This window comes from Elaeis guineensis, chromosome 5 (genome assembly GCF_000442705.2).
Source record: "Elaeis guineensis isolate ETL-2024a chromosome 5, EG11, whole genome shotgun sequence".
Taxonomy (NCBI): domain Eukaryota; kingdom Viridiplantae; phylum Streptophyta; class Magnoliopsida; order Arecales; family Arecaceae; genus Elaeis; species Elaeis guineensis.
The window spans coordinates 129,195,336-129,208,009 of record NC_025997.2 but is presented as its reverse complement, the minus strand read 5'-3'; the positions used below and the strand labels follow the sequence as shown (position 1 = coordinate 129,208,009).

Sequence of the window (12,674 nt, the reverse complement as noted above, 5' to 3'; positions counted from 1 at the left end):
TAGAAAAATCTTATAAAATGAGATATTAAAATAGGATCGAATCTTTAGCTCGATACAATTTCTCTAGTAATCATTAGTTATACATTTTGTTATCTGTTATTAAATAAATTTACTTACAATGGGTTGTGAAACTTCGAAACACTTTTGTTGTTGAACAAGATCAAAAACTAATAAAACAACAAAAAGATCTTAACAGCTCTTTGACCTCTTATGGTAGAAGGATTGACGTCACTTTCACGCTGTGCAACTTTGTTGAGACGGGATTAGTTCTTGTATTGCTATCAAGGTTCTCTATGTTTTCTCACAGTTCTCAAGCTACAAAAATCAGTAAGCCTCCTAAAACGCTCTTTAACCAATTGACTCTGTATTCTTTTTTTCGACTCACCTACAGTCATCCATGTCTTATCACATACTCGATGTGAATTTCTGAACCCATTGCAACTTCTCTGGCACAAGCACGCCCATTGGTATTTATCTGCATTGTCGATATTATCATCATAACGATGGATAAACCTTTCTTCTCATCTTTTAATGTTGGACTCTCTTTTTTTTTTTTTTTGGTAAAGTTAACATTGGACTCTTCAGTTTATAAATTTTGCAGTGTTATAACTTCACCCCTTTCCAACTGCCGTTCTCATTCTTCGGGTTGCCAAAAGGGACAGGAGTTCCACCGAAAGAACAGCTCTAGGACCGAACCATAGAACCAACAGTTGGCTTTTGCACTTTTCTTGCTACTCTGGAGACTTGTGAACTAGTGACGAAGGCCTTTTAATCCGACCGTCACATGAGTTTTTTATTAGTAACCGGAAATTTGCATTTCTATAACAGCTAACAATCTCTCTGTTTGTTCACTAACTTCATTCCCCTTTGTTCTTCGCTATGGCTCACATGTCAAGGACGTCGTAGTTGAGAGGCATTGAACTCTTGAAGCATTACTTTGCCTGTATCTTACTTTCAGCCTGTCATCCATTAGATTACCAAAATATGAAATGGCCTCGTCAGCAGGCGCGCCCCAGAAAAAAGGGCATTCGGCAGGTGCATCGCATGCAGGAGGAGGGAGGCGGTTTAAGCTCAATGGCTCTCCTAAAGAGAAGAAAATGATACGGGATTTCGATTATATCAGCGCTTAAATCTTCCGCGAAGAAATCCAAAACTCTTCAAATCTAAAATCGTAAAATTTGTTAACGAGAGCAATGCAACAGACAGGGTTAGAGACCAATTGCAATAGCGAGGAGTCAAAAAGGACAAGGGCAACTTTACCTTCAATTGTACTGAAAACCAAAACCAAAAAACCATATCTGGAATTGCAATAGTTGACATGCACACGATAGCTAGAAATAAGAGCTATCACAGCATCCAAATTTCCTTTCATTCAGTCTTTTATTGATTGATTATATCATTTTCATCTTAGAAATACCACATTCATACACTTATTCACTCCCAATGTCCTCAATTTCTACACATCAGAAAATCTGCATTGATCCACGTGCGCTGACTGAATAATCCCCTGGCAAAAATCAGGAGAGATTGAAATAGGCATAATCAAAGAAGGGGAGGCAACACTGCAACTACAAAAACAGAAGGCAACAAGCTACAAGCCTAGAAGCCACACGAGGAACAAAGAAACTCATACATCAACAACGATGAGGAGAAAGTTTCCTAACCATATTAGCAGAGCTGCTCCAACATGTAAAACATTCCGCCAATCTAATAGCAATGACAAGATCCAAATATGCCAGGAAAACACTATCGAACCTCTCATTATCCAAGGCTAGCCGGACATGCCTAAGGAAAATAACTCGACGATCAAGCAAATCCACAATGCTTTTCAAAGTATCGTTCTGAATAAAAATTATTTACTGCCAGCTGATATTGCTGGGGAAAAGAAAAAGATACAAGACTGGATAAAGGATTGGAAGAAATAAGTATAAAGAAAGTGTTACTCTCCTTAGAGAAGTCTTCTACCTCATTGGAGAATAAAAATAAAGACAAATTTCCAACAAGACCTAACACCATATGCGTATGAGTCAACATCTTTGAATTTATCTACCTGATAAATTTGTTACAAAAATATCTGCACGTTGATACAATAATCTACAACCTTCCTCGAACAGACTAGCCAAAAGATATTATTTAGCCGTATATAAATACCTAAAATTGATCTAGTGCATAAACAACGCGGGACTAAACACATGCTCGCACTGGTCCTTCAACTTAAGACCTATAAAATGGTCCATAACTTTTCTTTGTTTAAAGTTTTTCACATCCAATATTTTAAATTTCATGGACAAAATCAGTATGCCATGATCATCAATCATATAAAGAATGGGCCCAGGTTTTGCAAAAAGCTACAAAAGTTTCCCAAAAAACTTGACTAGAGAAAAATCAACTGTTTAAGTGAATTAGAGGTCTTCCCTTGTTTAAAACTGAGAACAATTATCTTACCAAAAGAGTCCCAGAATTTCATCACTCGGCGATGAACTTGGATGATTGGCAAAGGGCAGTCAATCTTTACCGTGAAGCACATGGAACAGGAGGCAAAAATGTTATGGTGGAACAGCTTCCAGTACAAAATCGTTAACACAGCTATTTTAACTATCTTCTTTAAGGTCTTCTCCTAACAAGGAATAACAACTTGCAAACAATAAAAAGTATGGTACCAAAATCTCATAGATCTATCAACTCCCATATTAAAGCAGTATATATGGATGATGATATTTATCAAGCAAATTAAAAACGAAAATAATTGGATACTAAAATCATGTAAAATAAGAGTTTGGATCGCAAATTTATCGTAAACAGAGAAGAAAGAGAGTTCAGTCCAAAAATATCATGATTCTAACAATTTGCTAACGAGTGCTGGTGTTGTGGGTGGATGATTATGCATTTGTGATTGTTGTTGCATGAGCATCCGGATGGACAGGTGCAGATATAAAAAGACAAGGTTAGTAGAATAGTTTAGACAAAATGGTATCTTCCTTTCATAGAAATTAGTGATAAATAGTCTTTTTCCTTTTCAAAATCAATCCAAGATGCAAATCCAGAAGTACCATAACTGAAGTGCAATACATCTATACGTATAAATATCTCATGATCATTTTGGAGTCTATCCTAAAGATCTTAGAAGTTCTCACACTAAAGCCTTTGCTTCAAGGAATGACCAATGAGCTGAATACCACCAAATCAACTGGAAATTTTAAAAGATTATAAATCTACAATTATGTTAAAACAAAAAACTTTGTAGATTTGAAAGCTTCCGTGGCAAGCATTAAATATCCCATGGCCAAGAAAATACAACGTAAAACTTTCCAAAAGCTATTAGATCCCACACTGTCAAGCAAAAGTTACAAACAGGGAATTAAGCAGTAGCAAAATCTACTAGGTTGCTTGTTTAGTTTCCCAAGAAATTTGCAATGCACAAACAAATATCACAACCTCTGACTTCTGCCACGTACAACTATTTCATATGCAGCAAATATCCAAACAAAAAGTACTTCATATTCATGCATTTCCTTCTGCTAGTGAATGACAGGCTCGTTTCATGAGTTTATTTGGAAACCATATTCTATTAGTAACATGACAGAATAAATATAAAACTGCGGCATATTTGCCCACTTCTGCAAGTCTAACATATTCTATTTTCCTTGTCTTTGGGTTTCGGAATGTAAATCGCCCAGATGAGTTTCCATATGGACACACAAATTATTGCATGATTTTGCACGGGGAAGTCCTAACACTAATTGGTTAATAAAAGTTCTAAAGGTATAGATTTTTTAGATTCAACTTTTAACAATAATCTCCCACTTCAATTGCATCAGGTATCAACTACTCCAGGGCCGAGAATTATTACAGCAGAATCAAAGTTAACTCTCTTGCATGAAGAATGTCTCAGAGAACTTGTTGCATACATCTATCTATCAATAGGAGATGGTATTGATTGCTCTATGGCATGTACATAATCTGTATTATGCTGCCTCATGTACCACTGGCTAAGTCAAAATTCATGAGGAGTCCATTGCCGTCATCCTGTGTCTGAAAAAGACTGCATGTCCAAAACTCCATGCAATGTCTTAAGAGAAACAAAAAAGCAGAACATAACAGCCAGAGTATGACACATCACCATCAGAACCAAATGATTACATGGATTATCCAGCGACAAGCTTATAGAACTCATTTAATTTGCCCAATACATTTGTATGAAACTTCACATGGACCAGGAATGCAAAACCAAAAAAAGCACAAATAAACACAAATCAAAAATATTCACCATTAAAACCATGAGATCAACTTCTAAATCCAGATTATAATAGCATGAACAGAAGGCATCCTAGATATGGGATGAGTTTAGTGGGTCACCGATACGGAAGAACATCTGGATACAAAAACTGTGGATGACCGTATATATTCTTCGCAGATGCCATCCCTTCTGTGACAGATATGACCCTCGTCCATTACCTCGCCGCCGTCCCAGCATTCGCCGCCGTCCCAGCATTCAAAGAGTTTCGGTGGAGCACCCTCCCTCCCCCATTCCCAACGGAATCATTCGAATTCCCGATCAGATCTCTTAGTCCGAAATTTGCTTCAGCCTTAACCTTCGTCGCCTCCTTGTCGTCGTCCTCCTCTTCATCCTTCCTTCCTCCCTTCTTGTCCGCCAGCCGCTCAAAGTAATTTCCATAGATGTACTCGGCCGAGTACCCGTTCTCCTCGTCAAACAGCATGATGTGGCCGTGCCACTCCCAGACCCGGTACTCGGATCCCGGCTCCTCGTGGACCCCGATGCAGATGTCGTGGTCCCCGATGGAGATGGATTGGCCCGAATTGGCCTTGAGCTTGTCCTTGGCATTTCCGGAGAGGACAATTTTGATGATTTCTTTCTCCAATCGGGCCTCCTCCTTGCCCAGGCGCCCCCGATGCCTCGCGCCGTCCCCGGAGAAGGAGGTGAGCTGGCCGTCCTCCTCCTCGGAGTCATCTTCGTCGTCGGTGGGGAGCTCATCGCGGAGGAGGAAGTCGTCGAGGCTGTGGGAGAGGAAGGAGTTGGTGTCGAGGTAGGGGGGGCGGAGCTGGAGGCGGCCCATGAGGCTTTGGAGGAGGAGGTGATCGAAGGAGGAGGAGCCGTTGGGATTGGACGCCATTAGGATTGGGCTTCCAGGATTCTCCGGTATCAGGATTGGATTGAAGGAAACGGGATGCAACGAAGGGTTAGGGTTTAAGAAGACAGGATGAATGGAGGACGGATTTATCGGGGGAAATATGGGGTCCGGGCTTGTGACTTGCACGTGCCCTTGATGTGAAGCGATGGTTATCCTGATGCCTGATAGGTTCCAAACTTCTAACGTGCCGGTTTGCGACGTGGTTAATGCCCAGAGTCCAGCCTTCCAAGCGAGGAGGAAATTGGGGTTAGGCATAGTGGAACCGGATGGGGCCGGGCCGGGTCAAGCCACAAGTCCATCTGAGCTTGGCCCATATCTTAACCCAATCAATTGTAGCCCAATCAGATGTAACCCAATAAGCATGTGTGCAGAAGGTCTAGGCTGTATCTAAACCTGTCTAATTGATCCAAAATTTCTAACCTGATCGCCTCAAAATATTTCAGCTTGACCCAAATGACTTCTTGCAGATGATCCTAATGATGAATTAGGGCTAAGCTTGTGCCGGTTTTGAGCTCGATCTTTGAGCTAGGCCTAGGCCAAGCCAAGCATCCGCATGTGCCTAGCACCCTAGCCAGAGATTTATTTGGCCTGTCTTTTAGGTTCATGCCTGCCCTAAATAATTTTGATCTGGCCCAAATCTAGTTTGAAACCAATTTGGCCCCGGCCCATAGTTAACTATAGATGACAAGTAGTACTTCTATAAAAAAAAATTTTATGCACCATGTGCGGTGCACGAACATAAGCATTATGCATGGTGATTGGCTCATGCGTAGGGTCAATAATTTTTTTTTAATTTTTTTTCGCATGCTGTCCAATTTTATGTGTGAGCCAATTACTGCACATGATGCATGTGTTCCATACGGCATGGTGCACAAAGAATAGCTCCTCCTATAAAAATGATTTTATGGACAGTATGACAAAACATCCACCTCCTCATCTTTTGAGTTTTTAGAAAAAATGAAAAAAAAATATTTTCTCATGAAGAATGAACCATGCAAAGATGCAAGGGCAAGCAATTTGACATTAGATTAGGGATAGTAATTGGATTGGATTGGATTGGATATTGATCGGATCAATATGGATATCAAAAAATCATCAATCCAAACTTAATCTATTTATTAAATAGGAAATTTGACGATCCGCTTAATGTATTTATTAAACTAGTTAAATAAGTTGATTAAATGGGTCAAAAATAAATTAATGAGGTTTTAAATAGATCTTAAACGGATTAAATAGGTCAAATGAGTTAAATAGGTTATATGACTCAATCTAATCTGAATATTGAATGTATTAAATAAGTTGATCTGTTTATTATCTAAATTTATTTAGTTTAAATTTAAATATATTTATAATGAGTCGAGAGCACAGATCAAATTGATAAGATGGATCATATTTTGTTAGTCCTACATTAGATACTATAAGCAATTTATAGTAAGATCATAAATATTTGAAGAAGCATTTAATTATAGCTATCCAAACAAGACAGTGTTTTTTAGCGATTTTGATAACTACAAGCAAACTTATGATATATCACTGCATAAATATGTAATCATGTATATCATTTTTTTTTTTTTTTTGTTGGAAGTAAGCAAGTACGTCTCCAATTTTGTTACTTTCGATCATTTTTTTTTGCCTTGCAACCTCTCAATTACCCACCTAGACAATCCAACCATGTCTAATTTAGATACATGTATGCTGTATAGAGGCTCAACCTCAAATTATTAACAATGTATGCACTGCTAATGTAATGAAGCTGTTCATGAAAAAGCTTCATTTTGTATATATATTTTAGTCATTAAAGGCATCTACCTTTTGCTAACCAAGTGCTTCTCTTTTCCCATTTTTGTACAAAACCAAGTGAAATTATCTGAACCTCCTCTCCAACAATGGTTAAATGAGGTTAAATTGAACATCTGTAAGATGCTTTTCTTTTTCGATACAAAATCCCAAAATTACCTCTCACCAATGAGATTTCATCAAGATGATCGAAAAATTGTTCGGCTGACAAGGTAGACTCCATTTAAATTTGTTAGGGAATCAAGCATGGCCTCAGCTTTTCAGCATATAGTTACATATGGGCTGAAGCCCCTTCGCTTTCAAAAGGGCTGGAATGATGGATGCAAAAGGTCCGACCCACTTACAGCTTATATCACACCCTAGAGTCGGTCCAGGCATTCTTGGGCCTACATCGAACGCAAACTTGAAGAGGCGTGATCTGGGCCAGGACGGCCCACGAGTAGCCCTCGAGCTCGGTGACACTGATCTACTCTCCGCGCCGTAGGATTAAAATCCCAGGGATGAAAAAGGTAAAATCGCACCATACCCTCCTTTCTTTAGGACCCCACCGGCGCCCTCCCTTTGCCTCTCTCGCTCTCATTCTATTCCTTTCTGGGCTAGGGTTTTAGGCTTCCAGCCGCTCTCTCCTCGCGGCGCTCTTCCTCCCAAAGGTGCGATCCTTTATCTCTATTTCCTCCCAAATATCGGCCTCAGATGATCCATTTTTTGCGGGAATTTCTTGCAAGTTTGACATTTTGATGGATCTCTCGTTATATGTGTTTCGTATATCTATCTTGATTTGTTTCTTATATATGGAGGATTTTATAACCCTGCCATTTTGTTTTTCTTTGTTTAATCTCATTCCTTTTTGCCTCGTAGGTTTTCCGGTAACTATGCTGCACTTTTTTAATTATATTTCTTCATTTTTGTTTTCCGCTATATCCATGTTAAGTTATATGGATTTGATGTATTTATTCTGGATTCCAGATTCATCATCAGCTATACTATTGTGTCATGATGAATTTTGTTGGCATTTGTTACATCAGTCCGATGAGGTGCTTATTCAGTAGTAATTCTACAACTATTACCCTGTTTCTTTATGTTATTTTTCTTAGCAACTGGTGGTTGTTTAATAATGCCTCCTTCGGAGTGGGGGTGCTTTTTATATTGATTTTTCTTGTCTTTTAACCGCTCGGTTTTGCTCCTTTGATTTTTCATATTTTTGTCTTTGATATTTTTGTGTACTTTCGCTTGAGGTAAAACGTTCATGTTCTTAAGCCTGTATATAAATCAGCTTCGTCCCTTTTTTTTTTTTAATTTATTCAGACATTATGTAGAAAAGTTTTCGAAATTGGTTGACCAGATATCTAAAATCTATGACATGGTAGACCATGGGGATTGATAAAGACATTTTTAACAGTTATAAAACAGGCAGATGGAATGTTAATGCTCATCTAAATTGTGTTGTGATTGTGAAATTGTTTTTCCACACGACACTTGTGCCAACAGTTTTTCGTGTTTCAGAAAGTTAACCCGTAATACTTTCACATTTACTATATCAGAAGAAGGTTAGTCTTCTATAGTGGTAGGGTGTTCTCATTTGCAGTGGTATTCTTAAATCTGCTATATATCGAGTATATTCTATTTAGAATGGGGCTGCAGATTGTGTTATCAATTGATAAACCTTTTTCTTTCCTTGTTTATGGAACATGATGCAAAGCAATTTTTGAGTGTCTAGAATGTTAGAATGGTACTTGGTGCTTCATCTTATGCAACTAAAAAGAAATGGAAGACAGAATTAAGAATTTTGTTGGGTTGCTTTACATTTGTCAAAAAAGCAATCTTGTAGAGAAAGTATTCAAGGTTGGATGGTAGACAAGATTGATATGCATGATACACCAATTTTCTGGGAGGATTTGTGTGGTGAACTTCTTGTTGAATGTGTTTTATTTGGACTCAATGAGGGCAAGGCTGCAAATAAATCTCCCAAAATTTGGCATCACCGATAGGATTCAACCTGACTGATTTGAGTTATTGTTTTTCCCCTTATCAAAAACTATGAGCAAATTATGTTTGAGGCTAATTTGTGACCATCTATCATGGGAACCACCAACTGACCTGACCCTTGATAGACAAGAACTTGAATAGGTTAGTATGATAGCTGATTTAATCAATCTTGATAGGAGCAGATCTAACATAGCTGAGATAGACTGTAGCGCTAATTCTAATGGATCCATGATTACTTTGTTATCTTTTGCTTCTGAAGTTTATGTTTGCAAATATTGTGATTTTAAGGAGCTCTTGCAGTCTGGATGACAATTTGATTTATAGATAATGTTAGTTGGACAAAAAAATTCTTTGGAATCAAGGATGTCATGGGACTTTAGTTTTTATCATGAGTATATAATTGATGAGTATCAGTCATTTGAGTTTATTTTGTTATAAATTATGTGAAGTGCTGCTTTAACATACATCACACAAACCCACTTTTAAAATTAAGTGCACATATATGTGTGGTTCAACACATCCATTCCTCCATATATATATATATCATGGCATGATTGCTGGTCATTAAATAAATGTTTCACCATTTAGTTTTGCATGCTGGCATAACATGCATAGTTAAGTTGCTTATGCCTTGGGATGTTAAAAATGTTTCCCATATGCATGCATTTGTGTTAAAAAGTTGTTCCCATATATCTAGACTATTTTCAAGTCTAGATGAATACTAGTGGTTTGCTTCTTCATATTACATGGGTTTAGGTATGTTTTTTGGTTGTGGGTATGTATCTTGGGTTCAGATCCAGCATATCCTGAATCTTAGGATATGGGGACTTGGCCAGAAAAAGGACCCAGAGTTGGGACAGGTGTGTTGGCACGTGTCTAGGGTACGGGTGTTGAGTGTGGGTTGACATGTTATTTCAACCATATATAGGGTTGCATATAGGGTTGAGGTTCCCAGTATCCCAAAATCTTAGGATATGGGGACTTGACCGAAAAAGGATCCAAAGTTGGAAACGGGCACATTGACATGTTATCTCAACCACATATTATTTTAGCCCATGATGTATATAGTTTATAATTTTTCTGGTTGTAGCATACATAATTATGTATATTTTATGGATACTTACTCTTGTGTATGACATCGGTCAGGGACTAAAAAGTAAATTTGCATCAAAAGAAGAGAAGAGAGTATATTTGTGTTAACAAGATCTAAATGGTAGATAGCATGTGAAACAGTGCTGAAATATAAATTTTTTAATTTAAGTGGATGGCATCGCAGCCATTTACTGTATTTCCCTTCTTTAATAGTACAACATGCACCTCATGTGTCATCAGCTTGCTAATAAAGCGCCCTATTCTTATGCCCTTTCCTGTTATCATCTCTCTTCTTGGCTTAAAACAAGGGACTGATGAGTATATTTGTGTTAACAAGATCTAAATGGTTGACAGCATGTGAAACAGTGCTGAAATATGAATTTTTCAATTGAAGTGGATCACAGCCCACCCCGTACCGCTGCTGCCGCAACCCCCCCGCACCCCCCCGTGGGGAACCCCAACCTGTCATATCCTCTTTGATGGAACAATTGATGGCTGCTCTTCTCCATCAATGGGCTAACCTGCTGCTAAATTTTAGGGAGCCATCTTTGTTAGTATTTGCAAGGGGTCAAACTCATGCCCTGTACCCATACCTGATCCATTGTGTGGACATAGGAATGCTGGGGGCAAGTGGCAAGTCCAGGTATCACAGTGCTTCTTAGTTCCACAAGCTTTAATGGCGCAACCAACCACATAGGTTTCCCTTGGACTAAATAGCCTTTTAGGTATCTTGATAAGCCTCTTATTTGCCAAGTGGTACATCAGTTGGATTTTGGTGCCAGATCAGCTGGCTGACATTGAATTGAGAACTAATTGCAAGTCATTTGTAGAGCCATGGTGGATCTGACATGTATATGCAAAAGATGCTTGCTTTGGTTCTAGTCTCACTGGATAATATTCAACTTGGTGATAAGTTAGCAGTGTCTGTCATGCCTAGCTCTGAAAAGCGCCTTCGATAATCTGCTTAATCTTCATGTTTCTTTTCCCCTGTTTTTTAAGTGGAATGTTGATTTAATCATACAATAACTGTTTTTATCTTTTGTTTCTTGATCAGTGTTCTCTCTCTCTCTCTCTCTCTCTCGCTCTCACACACAGACACACTCCCTCACACACTCTTGTATTAATTGGTGTTTATCCATTTGTTATGTTAATATGGGAGTTAGTTTGATAGGTGTTCTACAATGTGGCAAAACAATGGTCAGTTTCTCCTTCCCTTGTATATATGCATTATAAAAACAAGTTGAATGAACCAAGCTATATTGTTTTACTTGATATTTGGGGGTTATGGTAATAATTTCATTGCTTCTGCATTTCGTGCTGAATGATAATAAAGTGTACTCCGAGAGTTCTGCCTTCACATGCAAATAGTTGGCACCATTGTGTTGAAGTACATTCTTTTGCATTTCTTTTATGTTGCCCACTTTTATATGCTGTAGTTCTTTTTGCAGGCTTGGTAAGGATGGTGAGAGTTAGCGTCTTGAATGATGCTCTTAAGAGCATGTACAATGCTGAGAAGCGAGGAAAACGTCAGGTCATGATCAGACCTTCATCGAAAGTGATCATCAAGTTCCTTCTGGTCATGCAGAAGCATGGTTAGTCCTGTGATATTTTTGTCATTGTTGCAATCATTTGTTTAACAGAAAAAATGTGCATTCATTTATTTTTGATGATTCCTGTGTGTGGTATCTGTAGGATACATTGGTGAGTTTGAATATGTAGATGACCACCGAGCTGGTAAAATAGTGGTTGAGTTGAATGGAAGATTGAACAAATGTGGTGTTATCAGTCCTCGCTTTGATGTGGGTGTTAAAGAAATTGAGCCCTGGACTGCAAGACTGCTTCCATCTAGACAGGTCAGTTGCTTTTTTTAGTCATCACTAACTGGCTTTTCATATAACTAAATGTTTTTGTTGTTTTAATGTTGAATTTAGTATCCTGGTTTTATGTGAGAATTTAATACTTTAAATTCAACCAGAATGCTGTTCTTGCTGTGAGTCTTGTTGATCAAGTGGTGATAAAATTTGTTCTTTTTGTACTCAACGTGCAGTTTGGTTACATTGTGCTGACAACATCTGCGGGCATCATGGACCATGAAGAAGCTAGGAGGAAGAACGTTGGTGGAAAAGTTCTTGGCTTTTTTTACTAGATGTGGCTTTCGCCGGACAAAAGGGATCGACTATAGCCATCCTAATTTTTTCGATAAGGATTTTAAGGAATTTTGGGAACTGTGTATGTTATTTATACTTTGGTTTTTGGAGGTTTGATTTTTAATTGAATGCAGGAGTTTGTAAGACTGATATTTTGAAGAACCCTTGATTTCTGCTTCACCAGTTTGTTTTCTACCAATTTTGTCTCACAATCCAGAGGGCTTTCGGTTGGTAATCTTTAGTGTTTCAATATCGGCAGTTGTATATTTGTCATCAGAACTGGAAGGTGCGGGATTACATTTATGCTTTCCGTGCTAAAATTTATCAGGAAAACCTGATATCGGCCATGATCCTTTACATGTACTTAACCATCACTGATTTGCCAAACCAAGAAGTGCTGCCCGTGTAAACTTGTTCATTGTATTGCCATCTTCTGTATGGACGAGGGACTTGTTTCCTGTGGGGTCTCCGCAATCTAGTTTTTAAATTTTATCAGTTTGTT

General features: G+C 38.3%; 2 protein-coding genes across 2 annotated transcripts; one reads left to right on the top strand and one right to left on the bottom strand.

The window, feature by feature from the left end:
- Positions 1-4,095: 4,095 nt before the first annotated feature.
- LOC105045715 (uncharacterized) lies at positions 4,096-5,420 on the bottom strand. The gene has a single exon (XM_010924083.4). It carries the CDS (start codon positions 5,403-5,405, stop codon positions 4,452-4,454), a length of 954 nt encoding a protein of 317 aa, XP_010922385.2. The 5' UTR covers positions 5,406-5,420; the 3' UTR covers positions 4,096-4,451.
- Positions 5,421-7,468: 2,048 nt separating this feature from the next.
- LOC105045716 (small ribosomal subunit protein uS8) lies at positions 7,469-12,352 on the top strand. Its single transcript, XM_010924084.4, has 4 exons — positions 7,469-7,597; positions 11,474-11,617; positions 11,718-11,878; positions 12,073-12,352. The coding sequence occupies exons 2-4, from the start codon at positions 11,485-11,487 to the stop codon at positions 12,169-12,171; spliced, it is 393 nt and encodes a 130-aa protein (XP_010922386.1). The 5' UTR covers positions 7,469-7,597; positions 11,474-11,484; the 3' UTR covers positions 12,172-12,352.
- Positions 12,353-12,674: the final 322 nt, after the last annotated feature.